Raw genomic sequence first — 22,659 nt, forward strand, 5'->3', positions numbered from 1 at the left:
TACTAACTTAATACAATGGGCAGGCTTGTGGGTGTGTCTGTGCGTGTGTGTGTGTGTATGTGTGTGTGTGTGTGTGTGAGAGAGAGAGAGAGAGAGAGAAGGGAGTGATCAGAGACATTTCCACTCCCCTGCTTCCACCCTGACCAGCATTCATATTTCATAGCCAGCAATGGGACAGACAGATACACACACACACACACACAAACACACACACACTTAAGCTGCTGCCGTTTATTGTATAGTACTGTAGTGTTAGGTACATGATAACATCAAATTCTCATGATTCTACTGCAAAGAGTAATTGTACAACTGTGTCCTTACACATGAAAAGACACACACACACACACACACACACACACACACACATCTTACAGTGCTATTCCCTATTGCATTCTGCAATTCAAGAAACAAGGCTGAGTTTTCACACAGTGCCGTTGCAACATATCACACACACAATAATTGAGGAGGCTTGTGCAAAATCAGTTTTTCTGTGATAATGTGAATTCACTGTAAAACAGAGAGGCGTGTACTTATTCTGTTAGTTTCTCCTGTCAGGTGCACGTCCTGTTTGGCCCTGCATAGCTACACGAAGCACATCCCTCAAATTAGAGATGAGAGATGAAACATTATAGTTGGAAATGAAATACAGTGTTCCTGCTCTTCAATAATGGCTGCAGGTATTTAATTAACTCAAAGGGAACGGCCTCGGACATTCTACAATCAGATGACATTAATGGTAATAACTTAGGCTGCAAAAAAATATCTCTTTGCATAAGAGGGTGTCTACACAAATGGAAATGCAATTGCAATTTAATGCCAAAATGTGACTAAAATCGCAACGCACCACCTGATCTACACTCAGCTTCACCACTCCACCTATCCTAGTGCAAGCTACATTGCATAAGACCATTTTTATGTCCTGTTTGGTATTTCTGAAAATGACAGCTGCCATCCTGCATGGAAATCAAGCACAGAAAGTAAAAAAGGCCTAACATGATTGTAACTGTACTAAGTAAGCACAGCTTTGCCAGATGGCAAATGCAGCCGGTTCGAGCTGAGTGACCAGAACAAGTAAACCATGCCGTTTTCACATATGCCATGATTTCTTGCAGTAAGTGACCTGTTTCAGTCCGGCTGCTTTGTGGTCTATTGAACGTGCTGTTCCCTCTCGCTGAAGACAGCCACAGTGAAGGAGGAACTGCAGATTCACTCCAAAGCAAAGCAGCAGCTGTAACTGTAGTCTGTCCAAAAAAGCCATCTTATTTGTTGCTCGACTGTTGTAAAATAGTTGCTAAAGGGGTCTAAATCCACTGTGTGGTTTTAAGGGTGCCCCACTGGGTCGCCTTGAAACCGCCGTGCATGCACCTTTCAAGATGTGTGATGACGAAGGACATCAACGTACACAGCAAGAGGAGAGGTTAGAGGCGGAGAAAGGAGGAGGAACGAATGCACAGAGACAGAGAGAGATTATCGTTTATTCTGTGGAAAATATTTCAAACAATGGCTTTTAAATATAAAATATTCTTAACTGTTGACTGTTTGCACGCCTGTTAATTAAGGCATGTGTGTGTATGTGTGAGTAAGCGAGTGTGTGCCCATGCACTTATCTCTGAGCAGCGAGTGTGTGCGTTTGTGTGTGTGTGTGTGTGCAAGGTTGACTGACCCGTGGAAAATGTTATTTTAGTTCTAATGTAATGAGTTATGACTGCTGCTCCTGAGGGAGACACACCCCACCTACACACACACTCACACGGACGTCACCGGCCTCGATGCTCTTCTTAAGGTTTTGTGCGGACAGACGTCGTAAACGGTCCTTAATTACGCCCGTGGAAAAACTGCTGTGGTAAAAGAGGAAAAAACAAAAACAGTTATTCATTTATCTCCAGGCGGCGGTTTGGTGGCTTGTGTTTAGTCCCCAGGGAGACACGTCTAAGATGATAGATAATAGAATTGATAGCTGGTTAAAAAGGAAGGAGGGAAAAAATAACAGAAGTATATGATGTTTATTTATACACAGGGATGATTGAAGGAAGGAGTCATAGACAGAAACACTGAGGAACAGAGACAGGAATAAATGAGATGAAACTTTAATGATGCCAGAGGGGAAATTTGGGGCATCGCAGCAGCACACTGTTGAGTGTAGATCAGACACAAACCTGTCCTGTAGTTCTGGATAATACCTGCAGCTTATTTTATGTAAATGTGACAAGTCAAGACACCACATGTCACTGAAATGTAATAGTTAAAGGCATTTGGCATGCTTTCTGTTAGCTAACTATTATTGCAAGCTAATAATTAATGCAACTTAGTCAGTTATTGGTGCTGATTTTGTTTTGTTTTTTTGGAGCAAAGCTTGCATGTGGTCAGGGGCTGGGACTCATGAAAATACTTCCTCAGATGATGCTCACATGTTTCTTCCAGTAAAGGGACTATGAAGGAGATAACAAGTTCTTTTGATTTTTGATCCGGTTGTTTGGTCAGTCCCCCACAGCTATTGGATGGATTGCCATGAAATTTGATGCAAACATACAAACATAAGACTCACATTTTGTGGTTCAGAGTGACATGTCTCAACAGCTATTGAATTGATCAGCATTAAATTAGTTGCACGCTTTCATGTTTGCCTCAGCATAACTTTGGTGATCCCTTAACTTGTCATGCACGACAATCATCATCAAATTCAAATTTATCCAGTACCTCGATTGATGACTAAATACCTCCAAATGACAATTTCTTCAGCCTCAGCTGTATTTCATGATTCGTGCTAACTAGCAAATCTTACCATGATGGAAACTTTGCACCTGCAAAACCTCAGCATGTTCGCCTCGTTGTTTTGACCATGTTAGCATGCTGATTTAACCATTTAGCTGAATGCACCGTCGTGCCTCGCAGAGCTGCTAGCATGGCTACACACTCTTGGTCTTATTCAGACTGTTGGAGAAGATAGATGGATAAATGTTAGTTTCCTGATCAGGAAGGAAAGATGGAGGTCACACTGAAAAGGAAGAGGCAGTGAACGAATGGAGGTGATGGAAGTGTATTTAAAAAAACGGTGACAGTAATCCACAACGAAGACCAGATACGAGAATATAGAGTAGGTGAAAAGGGACAAAGCACGGATGCCATGAGACAGGAAAGGCCATGCAGTAACTGTCCTACTTCTCTCTGTCCGTCCAGCTGATGACGAAGCATCCAGCCAAGCGACTGGGCTGTGGTCCGGAGGGGGAGCGAGACATCAGGGAGCACAGCTTCTTCCGCTACATGGACTGGGAGAAACTGGAGAACAAGGAGGTGCAGCCGCCATTCAAACCAAGAGCTGTAAGTCTGACCCCACTGAACCCGACTTGACCCCAAACCAGGAAATGCAGTTCCCGTGAGTGGCACAAGGGGTGAAGTAGCCTCCCACCACCGCGGAGACCAGGAGTTTAATTCCCGTCTGTGGTGAAACTCCTGGTAAAGAGGCCGCTCAGTACGACGTCTGGTTGTGGTCGCAGAACACGTTCAATCTAACGTCCTCTATTCTCCTTCGACACCTCTCTCTCTGTTCTGTTTCTGTTCTCTTACTCACCTTTTCACTTCCAATGTGACGTTTTCTGTCTCCTCCCCCCTCCTCTGTATGGGACAACGCACACAGGTAAGTCAGGAAATGAGGATGACGATGGTGGTGAATGTGTGGGCAGGCGCGGTGATGACAACGATGCCGGAAATGTTCATGGCGGTGATTGTGAAAACGGTGGTGGATGTGGGTCGGATGAGGAAGACGCTGAATGTGGTGGCAATGACAGAGAGATGCACTGGTGAGAGCAACAACTGGTGGTGATGATTTTTAGGTTTTGGAAGCCATTATTGAATTTTGCCTCCATTTGATTGGTTCCGGCTGCAGAGCTAAAACATAAAATCAGTCGGTGCAGTCGCCTTCTGCGTGAGCCGAAACAGTTTCTGTCTTCATCGGGGTTAGATCGAGTTTAGACTGAACCTCGAGGGAATACGTCCACACAGTGTCCTGAAACAACTGTGTCTCTGTTTTCTCTGCTGTGTTTTTTTTTCTTCCTGTACGACAAAATTAGTTTGATCATAGCCAGACTCAGAATGATGTCATGTCGTACTAAGACACACACACACACACACACCATAATATGTGCACACGCTCACACAGCCTTAGGCCAGACTGCTGCTAAAGAGTTTTTCTGAGTTGAGCTTTTTATGCAGCTGTCGTGGCCCACTGGGGTTTTGTGTGTGTGTGTGTGTGTGTGTGTGTGTGTGTGTGTGTGTGTGTGTGTGCGTGCGTGTGTGTGTGTGTGCGTGCGTGCGTGTGTGTGTTCTAAGCTGGATCTGTTATGCTGCAGTGTGTATGCATGCTCGTGTATATGCTGCATGTGAGAGGGTGTCAGGGTTCACCATTCGGGCCAGGCTGTAGTTTAACACTCAGGTGTGTTTCTGCAGAGTCCTCTGCTGTGACTGCTAACATATGTTGTCTGATCTGCTCTCCTCTCTTCTCTCCGTTTGATCTCGTCCTCCTAACATCTCTTGTCTTTCACCTCTCCGCGCCGTCACCTGCTATCTCTCTCCGTCTGCCTTTCTTCTGCCTTCTGAGAACAATTACGGTTCTGAGTTTTTGAAGAACAGTCGCGTTTATCCCGCATTAAAGTTTAGGGTTCAGTTTAGCGTCGGAGGGTGGTGCTTTGATCTATTTTGGCGCTATGCTATCAGATTTGTTCGAGCTGTGTGTGTATTGTTTTGAAGATGGTCTCTTGAACATTTGCGACTCGGAGCTTCTTCAGAGTGGTCTGCCGTGGTGCGTTTTTTGGACAGGTGATTGTTTATGATGGATGTTTGACGCTTTCAGAATCCATCTCACTGGTTGCAGTGGAAGCCTCACTTTGGTCAGAAGTTAGTTTGTGATCATGGTCTGCTTGTGGTTTCACACGCTGTGAATGCCTTTGACGAGTCTGACTGACCAGATGAGCTTCTGAATGTGTGATTGACTGCCTGATCAACTAACAGACTGTTTGACCGACTGCTTCATCAGACATATGAAGAATGCTCATGCCATCACCCTGGACTTCCATTTCCAGCCATCAGCGATCTTAATTTATGATTGTTCATCTGTCTGTCCATCAAACAATCTGCCGTCAATCCATTTTTTCCATCCATCCACCTAAAGGCTCCATCCATCTATCTGTCCACACTGTTTCCTGCTGCCATGCATCAACCCATCTGTCCTTACACATTTTTATTTGTCCTTCTCTCTGTGTTCACACACTTCTCATGTTTGGTTCTGTTTATTTGCATGCTCTGGGGCTCAGTCTCAAATGAAACCTGTGCTGGAGTGCACTACTGTTCACAGAAACCTCACAGCGTAGCAGCATCCATGCAGAACTACATCAGAACCAACGTTTTTAATTCTTATAGAAACATCTCACCCTTTCCTGTCTCCTAGAATCTGTAAGGCTTGTAGTTTGGCCCAAGTCTGATGCAATAAAAGCATTTTTTTTCCTTTAAAGGGGCATTTCATCAAAACTAAACCCAGTTGCATCCCTGGTATTAGAAAGTGTCTAACCTTCCTTGAAGTTGAGTATGTTATTGAGATGTTTACCACATCAGCTGACAATTCTTGGCTAAGTTGTTGTGTACTGAACTGATGCTTCTAAACTTTGTGGCACTTACTGTATGTTATTTCCCTGTATGGCAAATTCTTCCCATCTGGTCCCCCAAACAGGTTAAAACAAACCAAAGTACTTAGCTGTAAATACTATTTGACCCTGGTGTATTTCTCATTTCACATATTTCCCCAAACTATAAACAGTCTGGCTTAATTTCATTTGGTTTTCCGAGTTACGGAGATTTAATGAGTTTGTAGTTTTCCTCTGGGTGATGTTGTCAGAGGACACTGAATCCTTGTTGTGTTAATTAAAGCTCAGTGCAGTGATAGAGATGGAGAAAAAGAAAAAAAAAGAAGGAATAGCTCGGCCCAAAGTCCCCGCGAGGCGTACTGTCGGGAAAATATAGTTTTCAAGTTAATAACTTGTTTTATGTACTTAGATGGACGCACCTCTCGCGGGTATCTAAGCTCTTTTTGGGGTTCCCAGTGGTCAGAGCGAGGATATGAAGTGGACTGAAATGAACAATGACTTCTTTTTTTTCCCAAATTGCTTCTTGAGAAAACAAATTCCACGTAATTTGAGTTGCACGGTACTCTTTGAGGTGATTTAATTCGTCACTTCTTTGCGAGCACTTAAGATAGCTGAGAGTTTGGATTGGAACAGTTGATCGACTTCTGCTGCTAAACTCATACATTTTCAGTAGATTTCAATATGATGACATTTAATCGTCATATACAGAATATCTTAAACAAATAAAGAGATGTTCCCAGTGTTCTTTTGCATACTAGCTGGCTGTCTGATTTGGTTTATCATACCTCAGCAGGTCTCCACAGCTGCAGCATACGATTAACCCACAATTAACCCACAATTACACCACAATCATCTCATGGCTTTGAGCCTTTTCCTGTACGACAATTTAGAAATTCCAATTAAATCTAAGTATCAGAACCAAGAACTCTAGATGAAATGCCAAGGGAAGCTTGTTTTTGGCTATGTACTCACAGCCACGGTGGGATGCTTTTTGAGTGAAATGCTCGTTACCAAAAAGTTACCACTTTTGCACGGCCGCCAATCCAACGTAGTGCACTGCCGCAGGACGTTTGAGACCTTGTTCTGTTTAAAGTTGGAGTTGAATATGTTTCAAATATGTGAAAAAGGAAAGCATACACCTGAGGCGTGCTTGATTTATCCTCTCCTGAGAGCGTATCACGTTGAAGGTAACGACAAATTACCTTTTTGCCTGTGCACACGGAGAGGTGAATCAAGCGCACCCCACATACTGGCACCTTATTCTGATATTTGAAACCATGTTCAAGTGATGTCATCTCACACCCTGGTTCAACCCGCCATTCCCCTTCTTTTGTTTTCCTCTCCCCCCCCCCCCACCCCGCCCCGATTCATCCGTTCCTCTCCATCCCCACTCCTCCCCTTCCCCATCCACCCCCTCCCCTGTACTCCATCCCTCCCCGCCCTCCTCAACAGTGCGGACGGGATGCCGAGAACTTTGACCGTTTTTTCACACGCCACCCGCCGGTGCTGACCCCTCCCGATGAGGAAGTGATTCAGAACCTGGACCAGGACGAGTTCCAGGGATTCTCCTTTATCAACCCAGAGTTCCCAGGAACTGCTGCTACCACCACTGCCGCCGAGCAGGCTTGATTTCAGCTCATGCATGGACACATGGAATCACACACGCAAATATATACACAGCCATTTTCCCCAGTATCGACCCTGTGTACCCTGGAACACACACACACACACACACACACACACACACACACACACACACACAACTTTAAATATCCTGGAAATGATTTTGGCTGTCACAGGAACCAAGAAGTCATCACTTAAACTGACACACAGACATGCCAGACACACACAACACATATACAGTTATTTTCCTTGCACAATTGTTTAAACTAAGAAACTGATATCATTAGACAGAATTTAAGCAAATCCCATTTTTTTCATTGATTCTAGGTGATCTTACTAATTAGCATGACACAAGCCATTGACTTCAGCTTTTTCTGAATCATTAGAATTCGACACAAGTCAAGAAATTGATTGTGACCCTTAAAAGTTCACAAAATCCAACGTTTAAACTGAAGGATAAAAGTGATGAGAGAGTAAAGCAGTAAATTTACAACCTAACTACAGAATATTGACGAGTCCTGATTCCCCCAGCACACGCAAATACACGACTTCACATACAACTCTTCAGCAGTCCATGTTATGGTGGAAATCGATGTGATTTAACTTTTCTTTTAGTCATTCCTCGGCTATGCCAGCGCATTCTGAGTTCGGCCTGTAATTCTGGTGTGCTTTTAATTCAGTGTACGATAATGATGGTGTCTGTATGTTAATCCTTATCTTAGCTAAAACTGGAATGCTTCACATACTTGTGCATGAGTTTCTATATCAAGAAAAGCCCCGGACTTTGTCTCCCAGCAGCGTTTTAGCATCTTATCTCAGCACCCATCGCTGCCATTGTGGCTGTTTTTCTTGGTTTTCAATATATGTATGAAAAAAAAAAGGCAGGAAGTATGATTTTACCCAACGAGACAGAGGAGAATCAGATGTGACCACAAATAGTAGATTTTCTGTGTCTTATTTTGCTGTTCAGCACTTGGATCATGATGGTGAAATGCTGCTGGAAAATGTAGTCTGTATGTAGGCTTTGAGTCAGTTAGATAGATAGATAGATAGCTAGATAGATAATACTACTTCTTATATTCTGATTTTCTGTTATCTAGTATTTAAGCAATGAAAGAGACTAGCAGTTGGTTTCTTTGTGTTTTACAAAAGCATGATTCCGATACCTGGGCGTTTGTTTACAGCGCATGTGTGTGTGCACATGGATGTTTTATACGTGTGCGAACGAGTACTGTGTATGAAAACGCACATTTACGTTTTGGTATGTGTGTCCGTACCTGCCCAGCTCCTTGCCTGGCCTTGTGTTAGCATTTGTTTGTGTGGTGATTGTTTGCACCCCCCCTTTCATATCAAGCTTACTTCTACTTTACTTTGGAAGTAAAGAGAACGGATGGATTCCTGTCGGAATGCATGAAATTGAAAAAAAATTGCAAATAATAAGAAGTTTCAGTGAATGTCACGAAGAGAAAAGTGATACTTGAGACAATTAGTGCGTATTTGTCGTAATGAAAGCTGTACATAAGCTAGTGTAGTCTTAAATTGCACCTGGATAGTTCCTGGAAACCACGACCTCAGTCCGGAGGATGTTTTCCACGTTAAGTTCTTTGGCCTGGGAATTAAAATTGAGCCCAGTTTCCTGCTTTTTAGATGCAGGTTAAGTACAGTACCTGATTATCTCAAAAAGTTTGCAGTAGAAAAATGGATTGCAAACAGAGAAGTGGAACAATATGTCGTGCAGCTCAACTTTTACGGTCTAGTTTTCGGCTAAAGTAGTGGAGAAAGGGTTTGAGGCTAAACTCACTGTGACTGGTGCTTTTCAAGTAGCCATCTGCATGTGCAATGAGAGTTTCCATCCAAACTACAGCAGCAGTAAATGTGGACACACGTTAAAGCCAGGCCTTCTGAAGCAGGAAGGTGTGTGTGTGTGTGTGTGTGTCTTGTCTCTTGTTTTCCCCAGCTAGCAATAATGTTGTTGACAGAAAGGAGAACTGGTAGTGAACCGACCCACAGAAAGCTCAGGTTAGGACGGTAATTAATTCACATATGAAGCTTATTATGAAGCAGGCATGTTTATCTCGACTGGAGAGAAAGACGCACGTAATACATTTGCATGCAGTTAATGTTGTGTGGAAGTGGCTGAAGTGCTTCCTCATATCACACTCCTCTTCATCACAGAGGGACATGAGGGGAGGTTTTTGACACACCGAGTTTCACTGCTGTTTATCGTAGCAGTGGCATGAAATTGCCTATACAGCATCTGCGGGTGAACGGGAGTGATGCTACAGTATCATATATGTGTTGCTGTCCTCTGAATGGGAACATCAGAAACATGGTGAAAACGGCATCCATATCATTTTTGCAGGACACTAGCAGTTTGTGCTCTGCTTATTCCTGGCCAGTGCGACAGATGGCTAAGGGTTAGCAGAAAGCTGAGGGAGCGAAGGCCTGATCCCACTGGGAATAACAAGAATTCAGACCGGAAAGCCACGCACCGTTTAGCTGCCTCACCGCTGATCTAAACGGTTTCACACACAGCCGTCTGTAACGCACTTCAAGGCAACGTGTGGTAGTTGCTTTTTGGTGGCACTGAGACCTGTGAAATGAAGATATTTTGTTTGGGTTAATGGATAGAAAGAAAAAAATCACTGATTTTGGGGAAGTCATAGCTAAAAGTAAAGTTGGTCCCGTCTGTTATCTTTAACCTTTAATCTGCTGCAGAGTTCAGCACAGAATAGCAGCTTTAGAGCTTTCACATCAACGATTATGAGTGTGAAAGTAAATGCAACTGTTGTGTTTCTATGACTTGGCGAGGTAAAGCTAAATCTGTGTCCATTATCTGTGTCGTACCTCCATTGTCGGTATTTATTACAGTCAGTGTCTTCTGTATTATAACAACAACAAATAGCTAAATACACTTATACATAGACATATATATACAGTAGCTGTGTCAAATGTTGATATATCCATATACGTAGTTCTACACCATGTGGTCAGTATTGCAAAGGACGAGAGGAGAAGTCTTATTCCAGGATTTGTGTTTTTGTTTCTATGATTCCTTCCTGCTGAAGGAGAATCAAAATGAACTCTGCATGAAAAAATGCTTTTGTTTTACCTTTTTATTAGTTAGGATTTCTATAGCCTACATCTCGCATATTAGGGTGATTCACGTTTTCTGTGTCAGCAGTGCTTCAAAATTGTGGTCCAGGCTACCGCTGTGTGCGCTACATGTGAAAATATATCTAAAGGAGAAAAAAAAATGCTTTTCACAATGCTTTCCATGTGCCAATTTTTTTTTTCCAGGAAAAACAGGCATACCTACAATAAAGGATTTAAAAGATGTGTTAGGGGGTGTTTGTTGTCTCTATACAACGGTACACTGTGTACATTTTGATGTTCTTCAAAAAGTGACGAAAAGGGGGTGAGAAGAAAGAGTGACGGTGGGTGACAGACAAATGGGAGAGAGAAAAGATGGGAGGAATTCAACAATGAAGGGAGGCGAGGAGGAGAGACGAAGAGGTAGTGAGAAGGGACAGTGGGAAGGAGGAAGGGAGGGGACGAGGAAGCGAAGCGAGGCTCTGTGAAGCGAGGCAGGCGGCTACGACAGGCTGTGCATATTTCATGGCTGCCACTTATCATAAGAGCCTTTCCCTGATGGGGGAGCGTAGGTCTGATGACTTCAAGGAAATAACATGCAGAACACGGCCTACATACACACAGCCCTGCTGAGCCACTCAACCACTTCACACCGCCTCTAAAGCTGCTCCCAATCCACTGTAGCCGAGCCACAGCTGCTGCTCTTACTAGCTGCACATTTACTTTTAATAGGGGTTACTATATCCTGCACCATTTACTGTCCCTGGTACAGTACAATGTTTACAAGTCTGTGCACACGCTAGATGCAGCGGTTCAGAACCACGGCCGTCCGAGCCGTGCACAATGTGATAGAAAACAACATCGACACCAATTACCTACTGGGAATGTGAATGTGGGCATGTGATCATCGATCTGGTCATGGTTCAGAATCCATGGACTGGAAGAGAAAGACTGTGCCGGTGAGGTTAAAGTCTAATGACGTGAGTCAAACATGTTGAGATGACCTTTAAGTTCTTTATATTTTTTTTGGGGGGGGGGGTCGAGGCGTGAGACGTAAGAGTCTCAAGTGGTTATTAGAAATTATAGAGTTATTCAGAATGATTACTAGGATTCTCAGGCTGGAAAGACTCAACTTACACTAAAAACATGCACGAAAAAAAAATGTCCAAAAGCTTGTTCGGACCTGAGCGTGAGCTCCGTGTTTAATAAAACAGCACATAATATGCAATGTCTAATTGTCAATGCTAATGCATATCAGTGCTAGCAGTTAAACCTCTGATATATACAAGCTCAGATACATTACATAGATGTGATGGCACTAAACCGGATTTCGTACTATATAAATACAGGTTTATAACTGAATCAAATCTTTATTCCAGCACGGCGTCTGGAATAGGTCTAAAGTCATTTTCAGATCAACACCCCACACTTTTCATTAACAATAACCAAGAGAAACGTTTTTCTCCAGGTTGTTTCATGAGTCGTCGCCTCAGCTATGTAACATGCACGAGTAGTATTAAGGAAAATGTGGTGCTTCAATTGCTTGCTGAGCGTTGGCTGAGAAGATCGATACCGCTCTTGTATCTGTCTGCTGAATATGAAGCCAAAGCCAGGTTAAAGCTATCTTAAATTAGCATGAAGGCTGGAAACAAGTGGAAACAGCTAGCCTGCTTCTGTACACCCAGTAACGTACGGAAGTTAATGTACGTAAGAAACGCGCCCAGTGACTTCAAAACTGGCGCCACGGCGACCTGATCAGGTGTCATGTGATGAACTGAGTGAGAATGTTTTGGTCCTGGTCGGGCGCAGTAACTTCCTACAGAGCTAAGCTAGCCCGTTCCCCATTTCCAGTCTTTATGGAAACTAAAAAATTGTCTTGTCGGCACATTGTTTTAGATCCATGTTCACTTTATTCAGCAGTAACTGTTCCTGTTGACGAGGTTGTCACGCTTACAAAAAATGCTAGCAAATTAGCCAGCTGATTAGCAGGCAAGCTTAAAGAACCTTCTGCCTCGTATACAGTTCTCTCAGATAACACATAAATAAATGCAAATGGATCAAGCGTCCCTTTCACCTCCACCTTAGATACGGAAAGAATGATTTTCAGTGTAGCACATTCCCCTGGTTACTGCGTTCAGCTTGAACTTGTACGGCAGCTGCTATATTTTGCATTACTTTATGTTTTGGTGTTGAAAAAGAACATCTTCCTGTTGTTTTGTTGCCCATAACCTGAGCAATTCTTCATCAAAGGCATACCCCGTATCCCTCTTTGTATACCCGCACGCTAACACTGGTGTGCAGCTGTATTTTATGCAAATTTATCACAACAGCAGTACAAACTCCTGTGTAGGCCTAACAGTGAGTTCCAGCACATAAGCTGTATAAAGTTTGTATTGGAGTGGATGTAATAGCCATGTACACAGTAAGCCGCAGCAGTGCTGGAGTGTGTGTGATAATTAATTCCAAATGTTGCGGCCCCCAAATTAAAGCCAGTGGCTTCGGCACAAAGCAGCCTCCGCTTATCAGCCCGAAACAGGTCAGCGTTCGATACCGCCTTTCATTCACCCTCCTCTCCTCTTCACCTCCCCTCTCCTCTGTCCCTCCCACTCTCCCCGCATCCTCAGCTGACATCGGCTCGTCTCCCGCTAATCCTCTCGTTGCTGAAAAGAGATGGGGTGAGAGAGGGGAGGGAGGGAGGTGGAGGGGAGGGAGGCAGGAAGGCAGAAGAGGGAGGGGAGGTGTTTCTCTATTAAAACCACTGCCTCTGGAACACGGCGACTTGAAAAACAATTACCCTGATGGTGCTGTATATTCTAAGCTTTCTATCTATACATCTATACCAAGGGCCACTGATATTTATCTCTCTCCCTGTCCTTTGCTGCATCTCTTCCTCTCTCTCTTTTCCCCACATATCTCTGTCTCTCTGCCTCACAGCACTGACTGCAATCGAAGCGTGTTGAGATGGAACACATTATGAGCTGGCCTACATGGCTGGCAGCTGTGTGTGTGTTTATATGTGTATCTTTGGTAAATAACTGCGTGCACAGTCTATGGCAGTGTACACAGTGGATTGGTTTTGGAAACATAAACATCCGTGTGTGTGTGCGTGTGTATTTATATTTCCAGTCAGATGAACTGTCCACACTCTAACTCCTAAATTGAGTGACATTTAGTTTAACAGTGTATTGATTCTTTTGCTGACTTACTCAAAATTCGATCAAAATTTGCAATACAGCAAAGTTTGCATGCACTGCACACTCATGGTAAAACCACACAGCTGATTTCAACTGACCAAGCCCCATCCCCTTAATTACTGATGCTGTGGCGGTCAAACATACTTCCTTACACGACACATCTGCAGTTCACACTGATAAGAGCAGCATATCTGCTACTCAAATGTGTTTGTAATTTTTGAAACAATGGGTCCTTGACTTTAGACGATAGAAAATAAGAGCAGGTTTCTCATTTCTAGTGGCTACTGTTGATATTGTCAGTTGAAATGGCGACATTAGCAGATTTCATCATCTATAAGTACCTTATTAAGCTGTTAGCCTCCTGATTTCACAGTCTCCAGCCCCTTCAGCTCTTAGAACCGCTCTTAACAAATCCTCCGTGCACCTCGCCTCAACATGTGGAGAAATCTAAATCGACGGGCCTGCCGTGCGTAGTTGCGGTTGCTAAGCTTTGATTGGATGATCGCTGCTCAGGGGAGGGAGCACAAGTCTTATGACCACATCGAAAGCACCTGTGTGAGGGTCCAGTCTTTAAAAAATGCTCGTACTTTAAACTCTGTTCTCTTCTGTCATGTTTATCATGTCAGCTTGTTCCGTCTCCTCGAGGCTATACGTTTGCACTGAGGGAAATATTTAAACCCAAGACTCCATGTTTTTTAAGGCTGCACCACCTCCATCAGCTGAAAACAGTCTTTACATCTTGTGCATCATTTTACACAGATCTCTACAACATGACATTTTTGGTATCTTTGGGATCTCCACTACAGTTCAAAATAAAACTGTTTGGCTGCACAAGGTTACCAAAACTACATCCCTGATATATTATTTGGGAAGGAAATCACACCCACGTCAATATGAGTGTTGAATCAGTGCCTCTCTTGATACGAGGCGCTCTAGTGGAGATCATGCCCAGGAACGTGAGGTGGATCTGGGCCAGGTGTGTCCCTGTGGATGGAGGGAGCTCCTCTCAGGCGACGGGAGAGCTGTCAGATGAAGGTAGGAGACGCAACGTTGGTTTGTGGTTGCTGTGATCTCGAAAGCTCTCCTGTCCCTCTCTGTCTCTCTCGCTGTTGTTTCTGACCCCGCCCTCCCCTGCCTCACTCTCGAACAGCAGACACAGGCGCTGCTGCGGGCTTGTGTTGGACCGACATAATAATCAGCGTCTCCTTGGCTAAATTTCCCTCTTCTTTATTGCTGGCTGTCTCTGTCTCTCCCCACCTCTTCCCTTCCTCTTCCTCGTGCTGTGACTTGGACTGTCTACTTGTGTGTTGTTCAAACGTACATGGTGTTAGATGCTCAGACTCTTGACTTTGTGGATGTATTTGGATGTACTTATGGTTGGTTGTGGATTTTCTGAGATCGTCCCTTGTGTGGTTTTCTCTGTGGCAGCTGCTTGCTTACTGATGTGAATATTTATGTGGCCAGCTCTTCCTTCTCTCCCCCTCTGCTGCTGTCTTTAAACCACTTTACCTCATGATTTCATATCACCTGTGAATCTATCTATGTATCTATCTATCTGGGTCATAGCCATGGTGGACGGACCATCAAACCAAGTACAGAATATAAATTCTTATTAATGAGTAAAATAATACCAGTATTGGCCTACATGGTGAGTATATGTTTTTTTTTTTTTCACTGACTTCTATTTTGAAGGCTTCATCTGCTCACAGTCATTCATCCCAGAGAATCTACTTTGCATCCTTCTCTAAGAGGCGAGCACAGCTCTGAATGTGCTCTCAGGAATAAAAAGTTAAAACAAAAAAAAGGAGAGGAAATGCAGAAGAGCACCTTATCGTGCTGCAGCTCAGACACAGTCCTTCAAAGCAACGAAGAGATAAACAAGTGCTAAAAGTGCTGATTGTTTGCACTCCAAATTTAAGCCTTTAACCCCTTAACGCAGATTCTCACGAATTCGCATCATACCGCTTTAATCCACATTGCAGCCGAATCGCGCTTGCATTCCTCTAATGCCGGTTTGTGCATATTCAATACACACCTAGGAACCTTTTGCAAGCACTGGTTTCTCGTTTGAAAGTTCAAAGTGAAAACTACATTTGTTGCGTTGTTGTTACAATGTAATGGTTGTAAGCCAATTTTGTGGCTTTTATGATGCACGTATGAATTTTGAAAAAAAAAGCATTTTTATGCAAATTAGCGACAACAGGCGTTAATGCTTAAATGCAAGCATTAGCGCCTGTTGTCGCTAATTTGCATCATACCTAAATTTATATCTATTCTATGTGCTACAGAAAAATTAACAAACTCCTTTTAATTTAGGATCAATTTGAAAGCACAAACACAAAGAACTTTTTTATATAATTCTAGATAAATTCAGGCGTCAAGGGGTTAAGGTCTGATTTTTAGTGTTTTTTTCTTTGCTTTTGTTTAAACGTTAAAAAGATCTAAATCTCCGTTTAAATCAATAGCATTTCATGATGTAGGGATAGATAAAGGATGCGTTCGTGCTGTATGGAGGAGAGAAGGGAGAGAGAGGAAAGATTCCCATCCTCACAACTCACGAGCGTCCGCGTCATCAGACACCTCGAGACAGTTGTGTGATTCCAGAGTTTGCTGTGTGAGAGTTAAAATAGCATGCCTTAACAATATAACACTATATCCATTAAATGTGTGTTTAACTACACCGAATGACTGACTTTGGCTGCTTGGTTTTCAGACAAGTTGGATGTACTGTCGCTTTCAGAGAAGTCAGAGACTTTCACAGAAGTCCCACTTTTCCCAATTCTAAGTATGACTTGAATTTTCAATGCTATCAAAATGTTGGAAACTCATAATTACAATAATCCCACTATGAATGTGGCATAAAGGCCTTGTGGGCTTTAAAGGCCTGGCCACACAGGTGTTTGTTTGTGAGCTATGTGCTGGAGAGGTCTAGAAATAGAGCCCAAAGACAAAAAAAATGTCAGCTAAGCAGGGCAGAGCAAGATAATTACTTTTTTCCTATACTTTTTTTTAAATGTAATACTCTTTTTTACATAGAGTACTTGCTTTTGATGCATCTTAGTAAACAGATCAGCTCTTCTGACTCATGCTGAGTATAATGAAAGCCACAATGGGGAGTTTACTGACAGGCATCACAAATCAGTATGTGCTAGCTCTGATGGACTGATGGATAAAGTATGTGTGTGTGTGTGTGTGTGTGTGTGTGTGTGTGTGTGTGTGTGTGTGTGTGTGTGTGTGTGTTCCCTGGACATGAATATACTGCATGGATGCCCCTAACCAATCCTCCTGAGTTTAAGGAACATCACATGACAGCACACACACAATCTCACACCTGCAGGCCATATATGGCATACCCCCTATTGCTCTTATACACAGAGCCTCGCAGCATCGTGGGTGCATATAGGATGGGCAGCCCCAATAAGAATTAAATCCCCAGCCGTGTGAGTGTGTCAGCGTCATTGAATCAAACGGCAGCCGCTCTCTCTTTACCACGTCTAACTTGCCCCTCCCCCTCTCCCTAACGTACACTTTTCCATCTTTAACACCCCGCTTTTCTCTCCTCTATGCGTATGCCAACTGAGCCGAGCGGTGCGTTCACAATGCCCTGCCCCAGAGAAGCCCCTCCACTACCACGCACACACACACACAGATTTCCCTCACCTCCTACACAGAGTCGCAGTTGCTGTTGCCTGGACTCCAGTCTCTCCCTGTTTCCTTTTGATTTATGTCACTTAGCATCTGTTTCTCATCTTGTTGCCTGCCACCACTTGGTATTTTGCTCATTTCCTTGCATTTCCTCCGATCTCTTTCTGTTTCATCATATCCATGCATCTTTTTTATCTCCATCTTTTATCTTCCTTTGATCTGCCATCATTCATACAGGTGCTACTTGTAGCATCTTAACATTAGCAGATCATTATCACAGCAAGCCTGAGACCAGACTACAAATAGCATAAGCAGCAGGGACTATCACGGCAAAGACGGGACAAGAGGAGGGTGCCGTGTGTGTTCCTGTTGTTCTCTACATATACCCACACACCAGCAGCAGCAAAGCAGGCAGACAGGATACACCGCTGTCCTATTTTCCACTGCTGAAACTCCAGAAAAGCAGCATTTTTGGAGATTCACTCCATTGCTTAGCACATCCAGGCTACTGTTCCAACATCTTCTCCTGTCAGGTGTTCTGTGTCTTGTACCTGTCACAGTGGACAAGAGGAGGGCTCACTGTAGAGCAGTAAAAATATCCTGATGTCTATGACCCACAGTCCTGGCTTTATAGAGATAATGTTTTAAAAGAAGTAGACATTGGCAGGTGAGACCTCGCTTGGGAGGAATAAATGGAAGTCACATAAAAGTCTTCTGAATCTAGGACAGCACTTCAAATTCACTCTATGTGCTTTACGTTACAGTATATGCACAATGTGCTGGGTAATAGTGACAGCACACAGCTTCCTGCACTGTCAGATGGTGCAGACAGCATTGCCACGAGGAGGTGGTGGTATTCATTTTAAGAAACGCTTGCATCAACAACAACAACAATGCTGTGAGGTACAGATGAAAAAATGTGTACAATGGTTGCCTGTTCATCAAAGGAAATAATGACTGCAGGTTCCCTTTTTATTAATTTATGTTTATTACAAATTTGCTGAGATTTATGAACTGAAAAACATGCACTTGTTGAATGAGGGCACAGTCAAAATGAAGATGATTTGCGCTATAATGCAGTTGGTATTGTACCAAAAGCTATCTAACAGTAATGCTTTCTCTTCTCCTTTCCAATCCATCCCATTCGCCTCCAATCATTTTTATCTCTCCTCCATCACTTCAATTCCTGCTCCCACCATGCCCTCTCTCCTTCATAATCTCATAAACTCCACCTGCAGAGGAACCGTCGGGACACCTGTAACTTCGACAAGGAGTTCACCAAGATGCCGGTGGACCTGACGCCGACAGACAAGCTCGTCATCATGAACCTGGACCAGGACGAGTTCCTCGGCTTCTCCTACACCAACCCTGAATATGTGGCTCCTGCAAATTAGCACGCACTCAGTGACGCCGATGGACTGGCAGAAAAGCGAGGTTTCAGAGCAGATAGGAAGGAAGACTGGCAGTAAAAGTCTAATTTTTCTGCGTTTGTTCTGTAAATGTCTGCGTTATTTTAGGCCACACTGGGGTTTGTCCAATACTTCAGCATACGAAAGGTATCACAACACCAAATTTGCACAATAGACTGGATACCAAAGATTTTGAAGTATTGCATCAAAAACACCCTGGGTGTCAAAATGTGCTTTTTGTACAGGACAAAATCACGCGTGGCATGCTAAATTTATGGGAAAATATCAATCCCCAAAGACTACAATTGACCAATTATATACACAATGCACTAAAAAGATATGGTCAGCCATACACACCGCACCACCCCGGTCTTGTTTGCACTGAACATGTGCTCCCTGCACTTAATTTTTATGCCACGATTATAATAACAGTAGAAATTGGTTTGCTTCTGTGTTTATGACGTAAATCTGCTTAAACGCTACAGCAAACCTATTTTCAGTTTCCTTAATTGAAGCGTTGTCATACGTTCTCTAGTGTTGTTCCGCAAGTTTAACTGCATCAGTTGTGACATCTCGTACCAAACCATGTAAGGAGAGTAACTAATCACTGAGATGTGACATGACATAAACCCGTGTTGAACAAGAAAGAATGGGTACGAGCAGCAGCCTCAGTCCCTGGCGTGATTCGCCCTGTGCAGTTAAAACAAGCATTGTCTTTATGTGTGAGTCATTTTTTAACATGGCACAGTCATTCTAGTCCTAATTTAATGAATACTTTTCCCAACATGGCTTCAACGAGGATAAACGGGACCAAAAACAAACAGGAAACGTGGCTGCTTCTAGATTAGAAAATGTTTTTAGATCACGAGAGGACCAAATTGTCATGACGTTAGAAGTTTTTTAATCTTGTTACTCTCATCACTTTGTAAAACTGTTTAGGAGTTTAAAAAAAAACTAGAATGAACAAAGTGCATCCAAATCTGCATCCACAGTATCTTCTGCAGCCATGTAACCAGAGGCCTGAGTGTGCAGGCTTTAGCCATCTTAACATGCTGTGTATCAGCTCGATTTGTGTGTCTTGACCAGTGTTGCCTGTTTCAGCCAGCCTGCACGCCGTGGAAGTGCTGACACACACTCAGACTGAGCGTCTCACACAAGGCCATCACAGGGGAATATGCCTAATGAGCAAACTTCACAGCCTGTCAAACCTTTTTGTCCTTCTCTTCCTTCTCTTTCCTCCTTTGGCTCTTGCCTTCTCCTTTCCCCTCCCCCAAATACCCCTGTTGTCTCCTTTTATTTATTTTTTTGTGTTCTGGCTCTAATCCGTTCTTCTGACAAGGCCTCACTGGGAGCCTAGTATGACGTGGTGTCACAGGGTTGGCAATGCGGCAGTCACCAGTGGAGCATGCACACTCACACACACACACACACACATACAGATGCACGCACAGTGAATGAGGAGCTGCTTTGACAACCCCCAAGTGAGCGTTTTCACAAACAGCAATAATAACGACAGCAATGCTGCTTTTCTCAATTATTTACTTTACTTTGGTTCTCCCAAACCATCTGCGTTTGTGTGTGGTAGTGCTGTGTTTATGTGCATGTTTTGGCAAATGTCCATATGCTAAAATACATGTGTGAATGCGTGCGTGTGCTCGCATGAGTGCGTTGTCCGTCCCTGTGTGTGTGTGCGCGTGTGTGTTTGTGTGTTTTATAAGGCTTCACTGGATAAAGCCAATTATTTCAAATTCAGCTCAAATTCAGCAAATCTGCCTTCAAGCTTCAAACCACATTACACTGGCTATAATGCCAACTAGCTCTGCGTACTGTACACACACACACACACACACACACACAGCCATACAGTCCAATCCATGACTGAGGGTTGGAATTATTAGGTGAAGCGTAACAAGGCGGACAATGACTGTGAAATGTTCGCTCCTGGAGGCACACAAGGCATATACTGTAGGTCCATTACACAGGCCTAGATTGTTTCTCCCTTCTTTAATCAGCACAAACAGTACCCTCATGTATACTATATACAGTACATATACATAAATTGTACATATTTCTATACAGTATATAAGCATACACATACGCACAGCATCCCTCCCCTAACTCTCTCACCTTCGGGGGAAGTTTCGACTCCGCAGTCCTGTTCCTTTACTTCGATGGTGTAAAATATGAAGTTTAATTTGTGTGTCGGCCTTTCTCAAGCGTAGAGCTGTATTATGCTCAGGTCAAGGGTGTAAATATCTCCTCGTGTTGATCACGCCTACTCTTAACATCTGCTGTTTTGAATCGTAGACCCTGAAGCGTTCAATAGCACTCGGCAGCTGTGTCTACCTGTGTGTGCGCGGCCGTGTGAACGTGTGAGTGTGAAGCTGTACGTGCACGTAATTTAAACACGTTTAGTACTGTATGATTTAATATAAGCCTTTCTTTCACTTGACAAGGACTCTCCCTTTTTTGTAAGCTCGCAGCCTCTATCTGCGCCTGTCCAAACAGCACCGACTGGAGAGAGCTAACATAAAACGATGAGCTGCCGCACATCTACAGCAACACACGTAGGAACACGTTTTTTTCCCCCTCGTGAAGCTCCCCCGTCAGTGTTTCGAGAGCCGATAACATCATCAGCCAGTTACTCGTTATGGTTATGTTTGGTGTTAAAAATTATACTATGCATGCATGTGTTGATCTCTCTCTTTCTCTTTCATATCTTGTTCCATATGATATGGATTTATCCTATATTAAGTCTTGATTGATAGACTGGTGTGTGATAACTACTTTATTAGACATTAATAGGCTTTATGTTGCTTAATTTATGGTAAAACTATGTTTCATGTCATTGTTATGAAATATTATACAAGGGCCATGCTTCATTTGTACATATATAAATATTTTACAAGTCTATAGGGGTAAAGTCTTCCATTTCCATAATTCCATTTATACACAGAAAAGTATATGTGTTTAGGGGTAACATAATATATATATGAGTTGCAATAGAAAACATGCCGAAAAATATCTGAGAACTGAAATATAATGATATTTTACATGAAAAACACCTGTTCCTTGCACCCACTCATACAGATTTATAGATTATGCAGGGGGGAACAGTATTGGCCTAAAATTGTACCAACTCTTTAAATAGCGTCCTCCTTCCTTCGCTCCTTTCTTTCTTTCCGACCTTTTCTTTGATCGTGCCTCCTTTCTATCTGTCATTTTATTTTTTCCTCTGACCTTTCCCGATCCTCCTCTCCTCTCTTTCTTCCTCATTGTCTTTTTTCCTACCTCATTTCCCTTTCTCTTGACCTTTACCCCTCTCTATAGGCTTTCTTTTTGTTCGCTCACCCTCTCTACCATTTTCATCTCTTCTCTTTAAGATCCATTTCCCTCCTGCTTGTTTTTATTCTGATGCATCCTCTTGTCTCTTACCCTTTCTTTGTCATTCTCTTCTCATTCTGGCTGATTTGTCCCATATTGCCTCCGTTTACATTTCACCATTTTTCTCTTGCAATCCCTAGCCTTGCTGAGGCTGGCTACCTGACATTAAACTTGAAATCTGATGCTTGTTTCTTGAACTTGCTTTAATGCTGCTTTAATTTCAGCCGAGCTTTCATGCTAAACAAGTAGTTTAACAATAACCTGAAGATAATTTACAGTTTTTACATGCAGACAACAAAGATACTGCTCATGAAGAGAAGAAATGTGTTTTGTGAGATAGTTTACTAATTCTAAAATGTGTATTGTGTTGTTTTTGATTGTAGAATAATAAATCATGTTGAAAGATCAAATTTTGTCTCGCTCAGTTGCTTCTACAGCTTTAGAATACTGCACTACTGTATTGCCTTTTTTTTTGTAAAGTCATTCGTACAGTCTTGTTAACTGTATCTAGTTTCAAACAAGTGATTTGTTGTACCATTAAACATAAGAAATGTGTAAACACTATGTGTTTACACATAGTGATGTGTAAATCAGGAAACGTCTGTGGCGCTGTCCAATCAAACTAAAATCGACTAGACGGAAACAGGAAGTCACTGTTGCATCACAAGTAGTAGCATA

At 42.9% G+C, this 22,659-nt stretch overlaps 1 protein-coding gene across 2 annotated transcripts in view; it reads left to right on the top strand.

The window, feature by feature from the left end:
• prkcbb (protein kinase C, beta b) overlaps window positions 1-22,323 on the top strand; it is a 94,925-nt gene extending 72,602 nt beyond the window's left edge. The window contains exons 16-17 of one of the 2 annotated variants that reach the window (XM_041956152.1): window positions 3,178-3,318; window positions 18,427-22,323. In XM_041956152.1, coding sequence (XP_041812086.1) covers window positions 3,178-3,318; window positions 18,427-18,582 — 297 coding nt within the window. In that variant the 3' untranslated portion in view covers window positions 18,583-22,323. Of the gene's footprint in view, window positions 1-3,177; window positions 3,319-7,085; window positions 10,596-18,426 lie in introns of those variants that run through there. The other variant, XM_041956151.1, reaches the window with a different exon arrangement.
• Window positions 22,324-22,659: the final 336 nt, after the last annotated feature.

This window comes from Chelmon rostratus, chromosome 17 (assembly GCF_017976325.1).
Source record: "Chelmon rostratus isolate fCheRos1 chromosome 17, fCheRos1.pri, whole genome shotgun sequence".
In the NCBI taxonomy this organism is placed as follows: Eukaryota; Metazoa; Chordata; class Actinopteri; order Chaetodontiformes; family Chaetodontidae; genus Chelmon; species Chelmon rostratus.